Raw genomic sequence first — 21,565 nt, 5'->3', positions numbered from 1 at the left:
ATTTCTTCAGCCTTGCAAATACTCGAATTGGCTCAGTTTCTCTGTCTTCTCCAGGTCTTCTCATTAAGAATGACTCATGCTAGAGTCAAGACCAACTAAGTTGGCAGTGATTTTGATAGCCTAGCCTGTGCAAGTGTTAAGTAAACATCATAATTTCATAGACGCACTGTCTAGGCTGTCAAAATGGCTGCCAACTTATCTTGGTCTGACTTTAGATTGGCCCGGGCCGGGTCCTGACCGAGGCTTCCGACACTTCGTTTCCTATGAAGACCGATGGGTGATCAACTGGTCACGTGGTGCTTTGTTTTCTGTTTGACATTCGACTGAAGTTACTTGGTATCAAGAATGCAACAGTTGAAGAAAACCGGCCAAGTGCGAGTCGGACTCGCGCACAAAGGGTTCCGTACCATTATCTATAAAAACGAGCAAAAAATCACGTTTGTTGTATGGGAACCCCCTTAAATATTTATTTTATTCAGTTTTTTAGTAATTTATTATTATAGCGGCAACTGAAATACATCATTTGTGAAAATTTCAACTGCCTAACTATCACGCATCATGAGATACAGCCTGGTGAGAGACAGACAGACGAACGGACGGGTGGATAGTCTTAGTAATAGGGTTCCGTTTTACCCTTTGAAATGGAATATTTTTCACTAAGATTAATAGTTAATAACGGACATAACTAACGGAAAGAGGATTCAGGACAGTGCCTATTAAATATTTGGTTACATATTTAACCCGTCGTACCAGTTTTTCGTGTCAAACCATCAATCATTAGGAAAACTGGTTGCTCGTAAAACTGTATATTTTATTATAGCAACTGTGAAAATTATAGGCTTTGAATAGAACAAGTTCTTTGGTTCAGCTGGGGTAAATCCCCGTTGTGTTATTTTTTATTACTTTGTAAATACTTATCTTTTTGTGCCATCTCCGTACCAAGTCTTACTGTAGGTTAAAATAACAAAATGCATGATACAAAATATAGGACCTCAAGGAGTGTAAGAAAAACACTAGGCGCCCAAAGGGCATGCTAGAAAAATCCACCGGAGATCTCGAGTAGATCCGATAGCTTAGTTGATAGAGCGGCGGGCCGGTGTCACGTGCCAGAGTCCAAGGGACTGTCCTAAGAGCGTATCTTAGAGCCACCCGCACTAGCATCTCCCGAGCGTCAGCGTCTAGTCAACTCTATGGCTGCTGCTCGACGCAACGTTGGCGCAACTGCGCAGCGACGCCATTTTCCATAGCGTTGACTAGATGTTAACGCTCAAAATCGCTAGTGTGATGTGGCCCTTAGAGTTTCCTGAGGCGATACATTTTTCTTTTTTTTTATTGTTCTAAATCTAGTGACATCTCTTACGTAAGCACGCTCCATTCTAGACCGCATCAACACGTACCATCAGGGCTACGAGTATAACCGCGAAAATCGAAGTTCGTCAATTGCGGGCTTTTTTCTGTCACTCTAATTACGTCTTAGTGAGAGTAAAAGAGAAAGATCCCCGCAATTTGCGAACTTCGGTTTTCGTGTAGGCCCCCAGGCGAGATTGTACCAAGTCAAATTATTTCCTTAAAAGGGAGGAATAGCTTTGCGATCCTAACGAAATAACGGTACTTTTCTATGAAATTCCATTTCGGGAGAAAACGGGTTCCACTAAATCTTAACTAATCACTTTGATTTTGATATCGATCGCTTCAGCATAATATATTCTAGGTTTATAGGTAAAAAAAAACTTGTATTGCAAATTTTGAAAAAAAAGGAAAACCTATAAACCTAGTTAGGGTTCCGTAGCCAAATGGCAAAAAACGGAACCCTTATAGATTCGTCATGTCCGTCTGTCTGTCCGATTCTGTCACAGCCACTTTTTTCCGAAACTATAAGAGCTGTACTGTTCAAACTTGGTAAGTAGATGTATTCTATGAACCGCATTAGGATGTTTACACAAAAATAGAAAAAAAACAATAAATTTTGGGGGTTCCCCATACTTAGAACTGAAACTCAAAAAATATTTCTTCATCAAACCCATACGTGTGGGGTATCTATGGATAGGTCTTCAAAAATGATATTGAGGTTTCTAATATCATTTTTTTCTAAAATGAATAGTTTGCGCGAGAGACACTTCCAAAGTGGTAAAATGTGTGTCCCCCCCCCGTAACTTCTAAAATAACAGAATGAAAAATCTAAAAAAAATATATGATATACATTGCCATGTAAACTTCCACCGAAAATTGGTTTGAACGAGATCTAGTAAGTAGTTTTTTTTAATACGTCATGAAATTAAAAAAAAAAATTTTTTTCATCATACCCATACGTGTGGGGTATCTATGGATAGGTCTTCAAAAATGATATTAATGTTTCTCATATCATTTTTTTCTAAACTGAATAGTTTGCGCGAGAGAACCTTCCAAAGTGAAAAAAAGTGTGTCCCCCCCCCCGTAACTTCTAAAATAACAGAATGAAAAATCTAAAAAAAATATATGATATACATTGCCATGTAAACTTCCACCGAAAATTGGTTTGAACGAGATCTAGTAAGTAGTTTTTTTTTAATACGTCATGAAATAAAAAAAATAAAAAAATTTTCATCATACCCATACGTGTGGGGTATCTATGGATAGGTCTTCAAAAATGATATTAATGTTTCTAATATCATTTTTTTCGGAACTGAATAGTTTGCGCGAGAGAACCTTCCAAAGTGAAAAAAAGTGTGTCCCCCCCCCCTGTAACTTCTAAAATAACAGAATGAAAAATCTAAAAAAAATATATGATATACATTACCATGCAAACTTCCACCGAAAATTGTTTTGAACGAGATCTAGTGAGAAGTTTTTTTTTTAATACGTCATAAAATTTAAAAAAAAAATTTTTCATCAAACATATACGTGTAAGGTATGTATGGATAGGTCTTTAAAAATGATAGTTAGGTTCCTAATATCATTTTTTTCTAAACTGAATAGTTTGCGCGAGAGACACTTCCAAAGTGGTAAAATGTGTGTCCAAAGTGGTAAAATGTTGAACAAGATCTAGTAAGAAGATTTTTTTTTAATACGTCTTAAATTGTACGGAACCCTTCATGCGCGAGTCCGACTCGCACTTGGCCGCTTTTTTTCATTGTGTCAATAACGTTTAAAAAAACCGGCCATGTGCGAGTTGGACTCACGCACCGAGGGTTCCGTACAAACCTGTAGGTATATAAGTAAAAGTTCACCCATCGCGACAATCAAGTCACATTAAAAATATTTTTATTATATGATGTTACTAAAAATTTACGGTTTTTACAATTTTTCCTTTATCTGTGCTATAAAACGTTGCTTCGCACCAAATTTCAAGATTCTGAGTTCACGGGAAGTACCCAGTTGGTTTTGATTCCCTTGCGCGTGTCGAAAATTTGCGGAAATTTACGGCATAAACGGCTGTATCTTTTGATTGCGTTGGCTTAGAAGTTTGATTTTTTCACAGCTCCAAGGACCAGTAGACCTGAGTATTTGATATAAATTCCAGCTTGATACCTTTACGCGTTCCTGAGAAAAAGTGTCTTGACAGACAGACAGACGGACGGACGGACAACTAAGTGATCCTATAAAGGTTCCGTTTTTTCATTTCGAGGTACGGAATCCTAAAAATCATGTAGAATGGAAAATATTTAGAAGTGGAAAAACGTTTTCTCTTCTTTTATGACGACGGACGGACGAGCAAGTAGTATACTTCCCTCTCAATCGAATAAAAAAATAAGTGAAACACTACCTAGATATAGGTATCAATGTCAAACGCCTCACGTGTCTAGCCTCTTCGATTAGGTCAGGAATGCAGACGTTTCGTAAGTAAAATTCAAGTCGTGTCAAATATAATGACGCGTCCATTATGTAATCCATCCACACCGACTATGCGTTGCTTGACACAGATCTTCATTTGTAATGTGGTACTTAATTAATGGACTGCAGTGTACCTTAGTATAATTAGATAATTACTTTTTATCACACTTGCTTGTAAACGGTGTTATTGTATGCCAGGATATGTATGTATGTCACTTTATGGCACATAAACAGGTTAAAATAAAACAGATAAAACAAAAAAAAAAATGTTATGTAGAAAGGCTAACTTAACCCGAATAGGTATCTCTTCCAGCTAACCTTTGAGAATTTTGGATACACATAAAAGTAGCACGAGAGCAAGCAATAATAATTATACATTATTAGGAAGATATGTAATCTCGCCAAGATGGCGGCAGCAGTCCCAAACGAAAAGTAATAAAATCACAACTTTTTACATTTTTGACTTGAGATCTTAAAATTGCTTATTAATAATAAATATTTATTACAAAGATGACCCACATTTGAACAATTGTGAGAACGAGAACTAGCAACTTAATATAAAAAATACGTGTATATCTGCTATTAAAGTCTTCAATCATCTGCCTAACGTAATAAAACACCTCGGAGGAAATACTTTTAAAAGATGCTTAAAAAACTTTTTAATACACAAAGTCTTCTACAACTTAAAATAATTTTATAACTATGTAAACCTAAATGTAATAGGTATTAAAATATAGTTTAAGATAAAATATTTTAACTTAGTTTATGATTAAATAAATTGTATGCCCGAAAATGGTAAAACTGTTGATACTCATCAAAAAATGTACCTAGTTATACTCTTGTACCTACACAGTTTACACAAGCTCAACGAGGGGGGGGGGCGGGTTTAGGGTCGGCAACATGCATGTAACTCCTCTGGAGTTGCAGGCGTACATAGGCTACGGAGACTGCTTATGCTTGTTTGCCACCGAAGTAGTATATAATAAAAAAAAAAAAAACCACACACACAATAGATATTTCTGATAAGTAAATAATTTGTTTCATTGGCGCCTGCCTTGACCGTTTTCCTGCCAATCTTCCTTCCTCGTCTTAACACTTTGATGGCTCATACAAATATTCGTGTAGACAATAGGTCATTTATCGGTAATGTTCGTGTGTAGGTGATAAAATGAACCTTAATTGGTAGCGTGGCATTAAGAGTGCGTGTACTTTTGTGTGACTGTCGATATAACTTGGCTAATTCGCAGATTTTCCTCAAATGATTAGAGTTGAAGGAAATTTGGAGGCAAATTTATTAAAGAAATGATAATAAATACATAGGGTCAAGTGGGGTAAATGAAGACACGGGTAAAAATAAGACTAAGTTTTTAACACTCAAAAACATAAGATAAGATAAGATAATCATTTATTTGATAAAACATGAGTTGATAAGCTGTTAGTATACAAATTCAGTTCTTTACATGTTCGGCTGGAATTTCAGCATTCAAATATTAATCACAAAAATAAATTACAAATATAAAAGAAGCCGTACTGAAAAATATTGGGAAAAAAATGTCAATGTGTGTCAATGTCAAATTACTAAACTAAATTATCTAAAAAGTATGAATTTTAAAATGTTGTATTGATTCACTAATGTCATAAAAACAATGTTCCCATAGTTAACTGTACAGTTTTTTACATGTCTGGCATATTAAGCACGAAAATAAATTACAAACAAAACAAGCATTCCATTAAAATGTCAAAAATTTAAATCAAATATTAATATGTGTCGATGTCAAATTACTTAATTAAATAATCTAAACATTTTTATTCTTTCACACACACAAGACTTCTTTCTAAATGGAATAGGAATGTAATAAAATAACTTTTTGAGTGTGTGTGTGTTAACTTAGTGTTATTTTTACCCGTGTCTTACTTACCCCATGACCTAATAGTACAAGTACGATACAAGTGCGAAAAATAGGAAATTCAAAAAGAGTGGCGATAAATTAAAACACGACCGAAGGGAGTGCTTTAAATCGACACGAGTTGCGAATTACCTATTCGCACATGTATCGTACAACATTTTACACTACCTTTAAATGTACAGTAACGTAATATGCTAATTTTCGCACTAGTGCGGTAAAGTAGCACCATGTGTCCTGTAAATACGTTTTCTTTACCGATATTTTTTATTAGCTTGAAACATTCCTTGTTTAATCTTAATCGTGGTAACACCTTCCGTGTATCATCACGTGATTCAGAGAGAAAATAATAATCCAGTATTCTCTATCATTCACGTTATCAACAAGAATATGCTATGTGCTGGATATATTTTGATTCATCCTGAGCTGTTCGCAATGGCTAAACGACGAAGCGATTCTCACGGGTGTCTTTGAATATGATATAGTTTTAAATTAATTAGGTCAATAGCTTTTGTAGTATGAGTTAAGGTAATGCAACTTTCTTGTGGACATTGTAAAATAAACGGACATAAAAGCTTAATTTTCGTTCATTACCCTTATTAGTAAAAAACTTACTGCATAAAAATTGATGAAAGGCTAAAAATGTATCCAAAACGTTATGTAAATCACACGCTCTTACGGTTTTTTTTTTCTTCAAATTATAGGACATTATTACACAAATTGACTAAGTCCCACAGTAAGCTCAATAAGGCTTGTGTTGAGGGTACTTAGACAACGATATATATATAATATATAAATATCTATAAATACTTAAATACATAGAAAACACCCATGACTCAGGAACAAATATCCATGCTCATCACACAAATACATGCCCTTACCAGGATTTGAACCCGGGACCATCAGCTTCGTAGGCAGGGTCACTACCCACTAGGCCAAACCGGTCGTCAAATTTGATTGTGGTTAATTTATCATGCGGGAGCTACGGTGCTCATGGCGGTATTACAACGACAATTTTGGATTCTTTCCGCGGGACAAGTGATTCGTACACGAATTTTCAAGTGTTTGAAATATTTCAGGACCAACGCTAGACCTACAGCGCCGATTATGTCAGCGTTGACTGATGTGTTTCACACAATGCAAACTGATTTTGCTGGTCCGTTCAGTATTAAACAGTCTCAATTGCGGAACGCGAAAATTCTAAAGGCGTATCTTTGCGTATTTATCTGTTCTGCATCCAAAGGGGTTCATTTAGAATGCGTCACTGACCTTTCGACAGAAGGTTTCCTCGCGGCTTTGACGCGCTTCACATCTCGACGCTGTATGCCGAGTGTGATACGTTCAGATTGCGTGACTAAATTATACTGGTGCTAATAGGTACTTGGATGATGTACGGAGATATTTGGCTTCTCAGGAAGTACAACAAGGGCTTAGCGACGGCGCGGCCAAGCAGTCAATAACATGGCGGTTCAATTCTCCAGCGGCGCCTCATTTCGGTGGTTTATTTGAGGCGACCGTAAAATCGGCTAAAACATTATTGCCGCGTGTCATAGGTGAACAGATTTTAACATTTGACGAATTGGTAACGGTATTCACCAAGGTAGAAGCGGTTCTAAATTGTCGTCCGTTATGCCCGTTGTCCCAAGATCCTCGTGAACTGGAGGTCTTGACGCCTGCCGAATCCATCTACTTATCGGTAGACCTTTGCTTTCAGTTCCGGAGTACAATTTTGAAGATATTCCAAACTCACGGTTCAGTCGTTTCAACTTAATAAAAGCTATGTCTCAACGGCTCTGGAGAAAATGTATCTATCCTTGTTATTTGTGTACTCATAGTCACTGCACCCACCTTGAAGGTTCTCTGTTTTGCCTTATGGTTGACTGGTAGAGAATGCCTATTGGCATTAAGTCCGCCTGTTGTACTCTTTTTTATGTGCAATAAAGTTTAAAATAAATAAATTCTCTTCAAATGCGTACAAAATGGACGTCTCCAACTGATTTTTGTAAGGTCCATAGAATATAGACTTTTTCAAACGTTTTTGACTCAACTACCTACTAGACGTTGGACGAATAATGACTGTATGTGTATTTGTTGCAGTGGCACAAACAGCAGAACGCGGTGTGCGTTCGACACGCGTTCAAGCACTACGGCTCCAACAAGCGGCCCAACCATGTGCTCAGCAACCTCAACATGACCGTCGCGAAGGGGACCATGTGAGTATCTCTCTCTCTTTTTTTCTCTCTCTCTCTCGCTAAAGATATTCAAGACATCAAGCACTACGGCTCCAACAAGCGGCCCAACCATGTACTCAACAACCTCAACATGACCGTGGCGAAGGGGACCATGTGAATATATCTCTCTCTCTCTCTCTGTGTCTCTCTCTTCCTTGCTAAAGATATTCGAGACGTCAAGCACTACTGCTCCAACAAGCGGCCCAACCATGTACTCAGCAACCTCAACATGGCCTGGGATGGTTATGTGGGACTCCCATATAGACTGATGAGACCCATGGTTTACCCACTAAAACCCCTCTGGTGCCGCCTCAGTGCTATAAGGCGAGGTCCCAGGAATGCCGAAGTATTCTTCCGCAACCTTGCCAGCCGCCGTCTGAACTCGGACCCGACTCGAGGGAAATCGCCCCTGCACCTCAGTGGGTGCGTTGATCATACGTCGCGCCCACCCGTGCAGGGTCCTTGTCTGCTAAGCCTGTTTCTACCTATCTATTTACTCATTGATGACATGAATAAGATAACTACTCGAGTAGTTACGTACAACTGCTGACCGAAAACTTGACTCTAGATTTAGACTTAGACAGTTCTGATAATGGTTGTTCTTCCAGCTAATAATGAGGAAGTAATTTTAGTTAAAAGACCATAAATAAGACACAACGTTATGATTCAGAGGACATTCCCCAGATTAGCATATCTTACGTCCGATCAACATAGTCCGCGGTTGTGAGGTTGTGACCATAATCCTGACTCACAGGTCAATCTCTCAGGGCATTCACACAGATACCAGGTATCCTATACTATAAACTCTAGAACCTTCAAGACAAAATAATCATTAAGATGCCGTAGGTACAGAGAGCGGGGTTTTTAAAAAATCGTAACAGTTTTTATTTTATAATTAAATATACCTATTTCAGACCCAGAAGTCAGAAAGTCAGAAGTTTAAATCACAATAAAGTTGCCAAAAACTTTATTAGCAATCTTGAGGATTTTTTCTAGTGAATTCATCGATATGAATCCAGATTTTTATACTTTCGCTGGATTGACAAAAAACACGAATATAGACCTAAAACGCACTTTAAAAATTTGTAACAATTTATGCGCAAAAGCTGAAAATATGGAAATTACTTCTAAAAATGCGCAATTTTATTTTAGAAGGCATCATCGAATATTTTTTAGGGTTCCGTACCCAAAGGGTAAAACGGGACCCTATTTCTAAGACTCCGCTGTCCGTCCATCCATCTGTCCATCTGTCACCAAGCTGTATCTCATGAACCGTGATAGTTAAACAGTTGGAATTTTCCCAGATGATGTATTTCTGTTGCCGATATAACAACAAATACTAAAAAACAGAATAAAATAAATATTTAAGGGGGCTCCAATACAACAAACGTGATTTTGCTAATTTTTATAGATTTACGGACCCTTCGTGCGCGAGTCCGAATCGCACTTGGCTGATTAATTATATGTAAAAATTCACATGGTATCCGCGGTCCGCACGCACATTTGTCTCGGTCACGCTTACTCTCAGTGAGAGGGAGAGACGAACACGAACCTAAGGGGCCTTAAACCTTCAAGACAAAAGAATCATTAACCTTTGTCACACTCAAACAGCCCATTGTACGCACGGTACGGGAATGCAGCCTTATTAGGATTGTGATAAGGACTTGGTTTCCTTTGACAGATATGGTGTGTGACGTTTCTTATCTGTTCCTGTGTCAAATTTGGTGACGACGCCATTTTGATGGCGGAACAAACAAAAGGCTTTGTTTTTGTTGGTTCAAAGGTGAAATAAAAATACGTAAATATATATTAAATCAATCATTTATGACCCGGTCTATAGCGAATTTATAAATATAAATTAAATAAAGAAATAATAAATATTATAGGGACATTCTTACACATATAGACTAAGTCCCACGGTAAGCTCAAGAAGGCTTGTGTTATCGGTACTCAGACAACGAAATATATAATATACAAATACTTAAATACATAGAAAACATCCGTCCGGGATTCGAACCCGGGACCATCGGCTTCATAGGTGGGGTCACTACCGACTAGGCCAGACCGGTCGTCAAATTATATGGTTATAAAGGTGATTTCATAGGTGTTCAAAACGCGAAAGTTTTAAATGTAAGGTGTCAGTTTCATCCTTTGCAAAATTGCTTTGGTTTCTTCCGGATGTTTTCTTCAACAGGTCGCAATTCTCAATCGATTTTCGTGAAATTTTGTGAGCAGGTTAATTTTTTCTCGCGTTTCAGTTTTTGGGAATTGTTCAAAATGGTGGAGTCATACCTTTAAATTCAGTTTTTGGAAATTGTCCAAAATGGTGGAGTCATACCTTTAAATTCAGTTTTAAGTTATATCGCGAGGTCTACATCTGACAGAGCCACTAGTTTAAGCTTAAAAAATAACTACGCAACAGCAAGCAACAAGTAAAATACACTTTATTCAGTGTAATAATGAACCAAACTATACTCTGTCAATCAACTTTGTCAGTAGAAAAAGTCGCGAAATTCAAATTTGCTACGGGACGAACTCTTCGCACATTTTTTAAACTTGCCGCTTTTTTCTACCGGCGGAAACTACAATTGCAATAAATGATTACTTACTTACTTACTTACTAATTTTTGCACCATTGCTCGAAATGTCACATTGACAGTTCCCTTACGCATTAAGAAATCCATTCTTAAAATTATAGGATTATTTGGGTACTTTTCCGTACATATATGTTTTGTATAAAAGCACTAACTGCTTAATTTGAATAACTACGGTTACAGTCAAAGAATTTAATTTACGTACCATTTCGTACATTGTGACAATAACCGTCGCTAGTAGGGACCTCATACTATTGTCACTGTGACAAGGTACGAAATGGTCTTCTTCTTCTTTGGGGCCGGCCCTCCTCGTTCTCAAGCGCCAGATCGGTCGATCCTGGGTTGTCTTTTTGTTCAACTGGGTTCAAATCCATTGATACGTTCGATCACCACGTAGCAGGCGGGCCACCTCTGCCTCTCTTGTTGTCCGGTAGTGCAAGGGCTTTCCTCGCGACATTTTCTTCTTTTCTCTTCGTCGCATCTCATGATATGTTTGTACCATCTCATGCGGGCAAGGCTCGGAAAACGTTCAAATGCCAAACCGTTATGTACTTGGCACAAAACCTTTTAATTTCGGTTTCGTTCTTAAAATTTTAAACCAGTTTTTAGGAGAATATTTCCATAAAGTTGTCAGATTAACCGGTTTATAACAATAAAAACCGGTTCCTATGTCGGTGTCTTTGTTTACGCGGTACACCACCAGGCCGAACGGCCGTCTAGTCGCTCACCGAACAAACCGGTTTATTTAGGTTACAATAAAGTTCTTAAAACGTTCGCGTTCTTGTGAAAGTTTGGAGTAAAACCAAAATAAACCTGTATATACCGCTATTTTTGAAACCGGTCCTGAACCTTGCATGCGGGATTCTTGAATATTATCGGTGACGGGAGCAACCTTGTAACTTCTTCTGATGTGTTCATTACGAAGCTTATTAAATTCTTTGATTAAACAAACAACTTGTGGAAATTCGTCACGAGTCTAGAATAATCCAATAGCTCAGTGCTATCTTTAATTGAACCATTAATGAAATTATTTAAATGAATATGGTAATTTATGATAACTTGTTATCAGGTCCCTTTGCCCTGTCATTGGGCTCAATATCTTGCAATAAATAGTATCTAAATTGCCTAGTAAATCTGAGATCTTTATTATGTAAGAGGTTGATCCGAATTTACAAATTGATGTATGGTGTATTCGGCTAATTTTGGAAATTGTAATCATTTCATAATCACTCATAGTCCAGTCCGTTGTAGAGTTCCTTTACGGAATTATCCACCACTTTTTCAGATACAACTTATATTGATCTCAATTTGACTTTCATCCTTGCTACTTGATCGTGCTGTGAGTAATAATCTAACAACACATCAATAACAGATGTCACTCTAGACATAGTATTCCAAATCCTACTACTACCAAAGATATATGTAATTCCGTATAAGATAAATAAAGACTAAGGAAAAACGTGCCTCGAAAAACCAAGAAAAATGTATGCCCGAATATATGGTGACACCGTTTGATGTGAAAGAACATGGGTCAAATAGCCTATGTCATTCTAAGAGTTTTAGTCCTGTATCGAAAGATGGCAGTAATTTAGTTGACTACAAAAATCTTTTGCTATTTTCTCTGCTACTACGCATAATTAGGTATATTATGTATTTATATTCTATGGAAGTTAATTCTGACTTCTTTTAATTTTATTTGTTGTTTAGTGGGTTTCAAATAATACGCTATGGCCTTAGGTATCACAGTACAGCGTAGATAAATTTAGGTATACGTAACATGATTATAGATACAGGAAATATTTACCAAAGTAGGTGAGAAACCACGGTGAGTCATTACTCACTGAATATTTTACGAACGAGTAAATTATATTAAGTATAGTATATCTATGTCAGTTTCAACATTTGGTTTTTCTAGTCATCATGAGATATTTAAAGAATTATCACGTTCAGAGATGAGTAATTCTTTTTTGCGAGTATAATTTAGTTCTAGTGAGAAGTACACAAAGATCAGATTAAGGCGAATTTAGTCTTGCTACATAATATTTACAAGAATGTTGTTCATTTGAGATTTATTTACTTATTATAATACAGTGCCCAGATTTTAACAGTATATTCCTGATCATATTTAAAGACTAAATTGTCCTATACACTCCTTTTGAATTCGCCTGATTTCAGAGTTAAAGCCACTTAGAAAAAAAACACCTTTCATTGTTACTTAATTCTAAAACGCATTTTTGACGGCGATGTTGCCACTATTTACAAAAAAAAAGTACAAAGTCTTTTTGAGTTACAGTTTTACAAGTTTTATTAGCGTTCACATTTTATGTACAAATACATACAAAATATCGAACAAAAAATTTTTTTTTTTTTTTTGCAAAATTGACTTTTGAAGATTTTTTCCTTCTTTTGGCCTCAGAAATGCGTGGTTAAAATCTATATTTAATGTATTTTTGGGACTAAGCCTGCACTAACCTAACTTGAAATGGTTAATTGTGCAACAAGAGAGCAAGGTTCGTTTTTGTTTCGAGTGCTAATTTTTAATTCCGAGCACTTAAAATACTAATAGAAACATAAGCGTACTGAGTGATTCTAATGTACAATTTTGAGCATAGCGAGAAAAAACGCAAGAGATGTAAATTACTTGTATGTATATAATGTTATGCGACCATTAGATGTCATGATAACTCAATTCAAACTCTTGCATAAGGCATTTAAAAATACTTATATAAAAAATTGGTACCAATATCCGCTAACACAATTTAAAGCAATTAACAAAACAGATCTGCACTAAATGCATCAGTGCAAAAACGCAACACGTGTTTCGGTCTGTAAACGACCTAGCATTTCATCTGATTTGCCTTCATGAGGAAACCTGACTATTTACCGTTCAAATCCCCACGCAAAAACCAACTTTAACTCAATTCAGTAAATCCCAATTTAAAGCGACAAACATCAAATAATTTACAAATTTAAAATGAAATCTGGACAATTGAAAAGAGGTTTTCGGTGTATGGTAATAAGATTCAGGTTGACAGTAAAGTGGACTTGGTGTAGAATAGAACGTAAAGTGCTCAGTTTCGTAAGTGGAGTCGTCCCTGTGAGCACTGGTTTAAGTAATGGTCACCTCAATTCTAAAAGGTTCTAAGTACAATATTCTTCTTATGTACTTACTACTTTGTATGAATGTGATGGAATAGTTTGCAATAGTTTGAATTTTGTTTTGAATGTATTGGAGAGCGTAGGTCAGTTATAGGGTTGCCATTCGTCAGGATTTTCCCTGATATGTCAGGATTTTTGGTCATTTATCATGATTGCGGGTAACTTGGCATGTGTCAAGGTTTTAGAAGCCTCAACTAACCAATAGAAGCTAGTCTAAGCAGAGGAAATGGAAGGTACTGTAGCTACATCATATGGTGGCTAACAAGGCTCGGAAACCGGTTAAATTTCCAAACCGTTAACGGTTATTACTTGGCGCAAATCCTTTTAATTTCGGTTTCGCTCGAGAAACCGTTATTTTTAAACCGGTTTTTATGAGAACAAATCTTGTCAAATTAACCGGTCTTTAGCAATAAAAACCGGTTTCTTCCTATGTCGGTGTCTAGGTTTTTTTAGGTTACGATAAATTTCTTAAAACGTTCGCGTTCTTATAAACCTTCGAAGAAAACCGAAATAATCCGGTATTTTATAAACCGGTTCCGAGCATTGATGGCTAATATAGTAGCCCACGAAAGGTTTTGGAATAAGCGATTTCATTGACGTTTTCATTCTTTATCGTGGATGATAAAGAATAAAACCGACGACCGACCGACGTGTTTACCGTTACCAATCGTGGATGATAATTCAATTTTGGAGAAATGAACGTCTGGGTAAAGAAATGACTTTTATCAGGATATTTCATTTTTCATATAGCAACCCAAGTCAGTTATGACGGTAGATGTAGAATGTTAAGTAATCTGTATAATATTAAGTGAAGTAATAGGTTCCAAGTTTGATAATCTGGTTTCTCAAATAGGTAGGTATAACTGGCGTGGCAAGATTCCAATGTACCGGTAAACTTAGGTGACTTTGGATCGCGGGGAAACATTGATCGTTTTAATTTTGTACTTAAAGGAATTAGTTTCCGTTTTCTCGCGATTCAAAGTGGAGTTACTTTGAAGTTTACAGTATCTATGAGTAAAGCAGAGACGCTTTCCATTTAGATTTTCGTACATTGACCTGCTTGTTGTTATCTCTATTGCACTACTGGTATTTTCTATATATATTGCTGTCCCACCCATGATGCCGGTTGTCAATATCACTGTGCGAACTTGACAGCAATATAATTATGCGCGTGCAATAGAGACAACAACAGGCGGGTCAATGTACGAAAATCTAAATGGAAAGCTTCTCTGCTTTACGCCGTCCTACACCTGCGGAAGAATTCCCATAAAGCTGGCTGCATTCCTTCTTTAGATCGCTATGCCGTTATTTTGAAAATTGATACTCCTATAAACTTATATTGATATATTGTTTCTTCTCCAGCTACGGTCTCCTGGGTGCCTCAGGCTGCGGCAAGACCACGCTGCTCTCCTGTATCGTCGGGCGCCGGAAGATGAACAGCGGCGAGATCTGGGTGCTGGGCGGCAAGCCTGGGACTAAAGGTAATTCGCACATTCTTCTTTGTCATTCCCTCATTGCTGAGGATCGCGACTATAAGCCATGTCGACTGCACAGTCCAGACTACCACCAACCTCTTTACAAAGCTTGAGCAACTGATACGTGTCCCATCCTGAGCATGTTTACCATTCATTCGGCCTAAAACACATTCTTAGCAGCAGTCCTCAATTGTGCGTTTCTCCAGAAACTTCCTGCCCCGCACAGCTAAAGTGTGATACAAACTGTCGCCCGCGGTAGTTTTCTTCGGACCGATCATCAAGAAAAGAGCATACTCCCATATCAAGCTAGCTACGGTCTCCTGAATGCCTCAAGCTGCGGCAAGAAAAATGTAATTGCAAAAATCTTGAAGAAAGAAAAAGACTTACGTGAAGTATAAAGCGATCATACTTACATTATCACTGCGAAGAATTACAATTCGATGCAGACTGAGCTCGGGTAGAGACTATCTCAGTTTCAGTCATGAGTCTATGACCCAGATCTGCGAAAGCAAATCAGCCTGATTGCCATTTTTCAGTTTTCCTTTACGTAAATTTGGATATTTACAAATTTGAATGACATTCTTTCTTTTCCCCAGGCTCAGGCGTCCCAGGCAAGCGCGTGGGCTACATGCCCCAGGAGATCGCCCTGTACGGCGAGTTCACCATCCGAGAGACCATGATGTACTTCGGCTGGATCTTTGGCATGGAGACCAGGGAGATTGTGGAGCGACTGCGCTTCCTGCTGGAGTTCCTGGACCTGCCGAGTGAGAATCGTATGGTGAAGAATCTCAGGTAAGATTTTTTTACCTGACTTAGATGTGCGTAGGAACAGCGCAAGTCCACCCAAAAAGTCCTAGCAGAGGTGACTTCGCTCTCGGCTAGATTAGTCCACGCTTCGCCACTGATCTTGATGAGTGTGTACAGCCGGCATCAATAGTTGTCAAGAGGCTTTATGGCTCCTCTACACGATGGGCCATCATACTGGCCCACTAAGATGGGCCAGCGTGTAGAGAGGGTAGTGGTGTCGGATGGCTTATGGCGCGGCGGGATGGCGATGGGATGACCACAGTGTCGGTTTTTCGTCCGCACATCAAAGGAACTGCGCCAGCGATGGTGTGTACGCATCAACACGTGGTTCATTCCATAGTGCGTGCTCTTAACCATCGCATGGCTATCTCGCTGATCCAGCGCTGGGCCATCGTGTAGAGAGGGCATTAAAGGTAATGCACAGCTTTGTATTACAAATAATACATAAGTAAGTATGAAGGTACTTTTGTTAACTTAAACCGAAAGACGTATATAGTCACTCCTGTTAGCATTCCTAGGTCTTCAAACAAACTAACACTGACATAACAAAACAAACAAACTGCAAAACTTACGTTACTCATAACGACTCGCATTAGGCTTAATAGTTAGGTATAAAGAATGATTGCCTGGCGCTTTGCCCGTTAAGGCGAAGTAGGTTTAGAATTAGGTAAAATCACAGATCTAAAATGTACAAGATTGTTGTCAAATATCAAAATTGCGATCAAAATCGGAATGATGTCAAGTGTCATTAAAATATTGAATACAAATATAATTAGCTTTAAGCTTTTGTAACAGATTATAAGATATAACCATCTCCTACAACGTATCTCCTGAAAACGACTTGTTGTATTTTCAATGCGCTAACCTTACGATTTGGTCCATTCAAGCTGCCGCTAGCGGCCGTTATGAAGCTCAAAAGTGGTCACCTTTTTTTCATTTGTAGTCTACCTCTTTCGCACTCATGAATTTTTCATATACCTACATAAATGGCTTACACCAGATTTATCGTTAAGCGTAAGTGTCATTTCACGTCATTTTAGATCTGTTGACAAAAATAGGGTTAGGAAATGTCAATCTAATTTTACCGAAACTATTTCTTTTAGGTATATTCTCTTTTTATGTTACGTACTTCAACAGATCTTACATTTTTTTGGATGTACATAATAGTACATTACGATACAAGTGCGAAAAATAGGAAATTCGAAACGAGTGGCGAATTACCTATTCGCACATGTATCGTACAACGTTTTACAGTACATATGGCCCTTTAAATGTTCGACACAGTAACATAATATGCTACTTCTCGCACTAGTGCTATAAAGTACTGTAAATAATTTTATTATTACTTCACATTTTAGAGATATTTATTTTTGTATCGTCTTATTTCTCACTTTATATTATCTCTCAGTTATTTCTCATACTTGATATACAATATAAACAATTACTTAAAAGTTACATACGTTAGAGCAAGGAAAGGGATTTTACCAGTCTATTAATGTAGGTATCTACATATACGAGGGTATTTCTTTGTCATGTGCAATGTTGAGTCAAAACTACTGCGATTTAACTTTTTTCGAGCGCGGAAGAGGTTTGGTTAGCAAGAAAACCGTAGTAAAGTTTGTTTGTTTCAAACGTCGAAGTCTAACGGATGTCGCCTTAAATAATTTACATTCACACGAGTCCATATTTGTTGTGTATAATATAAACGTGTGCATTGTGCAGGCGTTGCACTTGACTAGATGTTTTTCTTTATGCCACGGAGTATGCAAACATGAAAACATCCTTCAGTGCAATGTACGTGCGTATGTAATGGTTACCGCTTAAGAGGGAAGAATAGTTTTTTGAATCTAACGAAATAACGGTAATTTTTCTATGAATTTCCATTTAGGGGAGAAAAAAAATCTGCTAACTAAATCTAATACAAATCACTTTTATTTTGATGTCGTTCGCTTCAACATAATAAGTTTCGCTTTTTTGAAAAATATTTATTTTTTTGTTTTGCAAATTTTGAAAAAAAAAGGTAAACCTATACTTAAACCTACTTATTTCTTCATTGAGAATGGAAAATATTTTTTCTGCCGGGAGGAAACGTAGGACATTCCATCCCGCGTGTTTGCCACCCTCGCCTTCGGCTTAGGTGACAATATTACACGCGGCACGCAATTTCCTACTTTTCTTCCCTTGGGACACAAATAACTAATAAGTACCTACGTTTTCTCTTTTTGGATGGACAATCACATGAGTTATTGAGTAGAAGTTATTGTCATTAACTACAACGCAACGTCTAACCCTCTATTGCCTAAAAGCTTGTAAGCCCCAATTAGTTAATTAATGTTTTATCCCTTTCTTACAAATACGTAAGTTAAAACAACAGATTACGACAAACGATTGATTTACCGAGCGTTACCAAAGCGAAGTTGTGTTCCCATGGTAACCCATACAACTTGACAGTTCGTGAACTAATAATATTAAACTAATACCGTTCGAGAAATGGGCCCCAGTTCGTGGACTAATAATATTAGACTAATACCGTTCGAGAAATGGGCCCCAGTTCGTGAACTAATAATATTAAACTAATACCGTTCGAGAAATGGGCCCCAGGTCGCAATTCTCAACCGATTTTCGTGAATTTTGTGAGCAGATTCAAAAATTAAAATAGTTTATTTGTCGATTTAGTTTTTAGACTTCTTTAAAAATGGCGGAACCATATATTTATTCAGTTTTAAGCTATGCTAAGTAGCTAATTGATGATTGTAGTGTGACCGCGGCCGGCAAAACGTCCTACTTTGTTGCTTGCCGTAAGGACGAGATTTGCACAAGTATCTTTATTGCCGTAAGGACGAGATTTGGACAAGTATCTTTAAACGAATAACTTGTCAAGGCGTCTTTATGGCAAGCGACAAAGTGGGACGTTTTGCCGGCCGCGGTCACAAATGACAAACACTATATGTACCGTACGAGTGTTTACGTTTTATTAAATAAGTATAATGAAATTATCACGGACTGCTTAAAATGCGTAGATTCTTGTCCAATATAAAATGACGACATTTTACCTAAACAAGAAGAGTTGTTAATTTATTGTAATTTTTTATACTATTTCTGAAATGGTTGTGAGTTCCGCTTGGGCAATACCTTAATAATTAGTATGGGGAAGATAATGAAGGTGAAGAAACATACGTAAAAAAACATATTTTGTTGTTCTGCTTTTCTCAGGAACTAGCTGACGTAATCGTAGATACAATAGTTATTTCTTTTACATGGGTGCAAAGTTGTTTAACCTCTAGTGCTAATTGATAAAATAAAATAAAATAAATATGATGGGACATTATTACACAAATTGACTAAGTCCCACAGTAAGCTCAATAAGGCTTGTGTTGATGGGACTTAGACAACGATATATATAATTTATAAATATTTATAAATAATTAAATACATAAAGAAAACATCCATGACTCAGGAACAAATATCCGTGCTCGTCACACGAATAAATGCCCTTACTAGGATTTGAACCCGGGACCATCGGCTTCATGGGCAGGGTCACTACCCACTAGGCCAGACCGGTGTTCAACCGATACACGATAGTCACGTATTAGTTGCCTGTGGAAAGAAAAGTCTGCGATAAAAGTTTGTACCAAAAATTATTTGCCAAAAACTTATATTGAAAATAATTTTTATCACATTGCTACATTTGCTACTCCACCCAATGATAAAAGCGAGAAAACCTCCATTCGAAAGATCAATGTTGTCACATAAGGGTCATATTGCCGAAGGTCTCACACGTTTCCTCATACGTGAAGAACCTTGGCGTAGAATAAACAAGCGTAGTAAATATGTATAATATGGTAATGTCTAGTTATATGTCACTGTTGGCGAAATGGCTCCTTCGCCGTGACATTGACATCGACATCACTAATATGTGGTTATTTATTAACTGTGCGAGAGCGGCTCTTGGGGGGCGTCCATTAATTACGTGAGGCGTTTTTGAGGATTTTTTACCCAAAACCTGGGTGAAATGTGAGACTTATATCGACGCTCTCCCCCTCCCCTATTCTAACGAAGTAATTACTGTAATCAAATGCATGTTTTGAGTTGTTTCTTAATTTTGGCTGTTTGATTTGACCTTTAAGCGATGATTTTGAATGTGATTTGTAATGTTAGTATTTTCCTCGAGTTGCTGTGGTGTAAAATTTTGTGTTTCACTCGGTGGCAAAGATTGTTTGAGCCCTGTGCCTTGAAGCCCTCACAACGCTGAAGATTCCATTTTCGAACTACTGGCCAGGCACGTGGTTCAATTCTGGAATCTTTCGCTTACTTATCAATTTTAGCAATTTAAACAACAACCTTTGCCCCCTTGTAAAACAAATAACTGTTTAACAACACTGTCCACTTTCATCGTACATGGAATCCGAGCACAATAGCTCAATCGCACGATATGACGCAAAGCGACGGGAGCGAAAGTGATCACGTAACTGTAAGATGAAGGCAGTTTAATTGTAATATAATTGTACATATGTTTAATAATACTATACGGAAGTTCTACCGTTCAATGATCTCTTCAAACGGAGGTTACAGAATAAAGACATAATTTCTTCCATTCTTTCCGCGGCGCAGATGATTACTTATGTAAAGTTGCCATTGGAGTAGGTGCCTATTTTTATAATTTATAATATCCCTGCAAAAATAACTTTTGGTTTAACCTTTAAAAAAAAATTATTTTTTAAACTACAGCTAATATTGTAAAAAAAGTCCAGGAGTCATTCCATTTATCTATCGACGAACTTTTATTTTAACACGAATTATCGTTATCAATTTATAATTTTATATTATACACAATCAGAATATGAGTGCTTAGATTAACAATCAAGATCTGATTTCACTTAATGTTAAAAATAATAAATAGTATCCACAATTAAAGATACCCACAGTCAAGTGCTAGTGAAGACTCAAGTGCTTATGTGACTGACGTAAAAATATACGGATTGGGAAATGTCAAGGCGAAACCATGAAACGTTCTGTGTTGTGTATGTACCATTGTCAGCATTGCTAAATGACCATGAAAACCTTATTAAAATGGCATAAGATCCACCGATGGGCAATTAAGGGTGTCTGTGAGTAAATCCAAATATCACGGTATTGACACAACGTAACGATATGAATGTTTATGCAGCATTTTACCGGATGGCAAAAACATGAGTGTAACAAAACAGGAATCACTTTATGTTACTTAATACTCGTATTTACCTATTGGTGAAGAAGGGAAAATAAGGTAATGTTGCTTCGAATGCATAAAATATAAATACTCGATGGTTACACGAATAAATTTAATATTATATTATAATGTCCTATCGGTCGAAAAACGAATCGAAAATATTTAGATACTAAAATTCCGTCTGGGCTTACCTCGGAGATCTTGAGTGTAATTCTCGTTTGAAGCAGTATTGAATTTTCTTTTTTATGTTAAAAACCTAATTATGATTTCGTTGTTTGACAGCTGTTCTTAGTAGAAAAATAACTTATAAAATTGGCTTGTTTAACTTAATTTGCATACTTCCACGCAATTTAATCAACTGTCACTTTCAGTCTTT

The 21,565-nt window shown here is 37.2% G+C and overlaps 1 protein-coding gene across 3 annotated transcripts in view; it reads left to right on the top strand.

Moving 5' to 3' along the window:
• The window catches only part of LOC133529704 (ABC transporter G family member 23), a 149,809-nt gene that overhangs the window by 106,870 nt on the left and 21,374 nt on the right, over positions 1 to 21,565 (top strand). For 2 of the 3 annotated variants that reach the window (XM_061867492.1, XM_061867493.1), the window contains 3 exons: positions 7,812 to 7,927; positions 15,061 to 15,179; positions 15,770 to 15,965. In XM_061867492.1, coding sequence (XP_061723476.1) covers positions 7,812 to 7,927; positions 15,061 to 15,179; positions 15,770 to 15,965 — 431 coding nt within the window. Of the gene's footprint in view, positions 1 to 7,811; positions 7,928 to 7,982; positions 8,060 to 15,060; positions 15,180 to 15,769; positions 15,966 to 21,565 lie in introns of those variants that run through there. The other variant, XM_061867494.1, reaches the window with a different exon arrangement.

This window comes from Cydia pomonella, chromosome 21, assembly GCF_033807575.1.
Source record: "Cydia pomonella isolate Wapato2018A chromosome 21, ilCydPomo1, whole genome shotgun sequence".
Classification (NCBI taxonomy): Eukaryota; Metazoa; Arthropoda; class Insecta; order Lepidoptera; family Tortricidae; genus Cydia; species Cydia pomonella.
The sequence above is the reverse complement of the archived record's forward strand: the minus strand, read 5'-3'. Positions and strand labels throughout refer to the sequence as shown.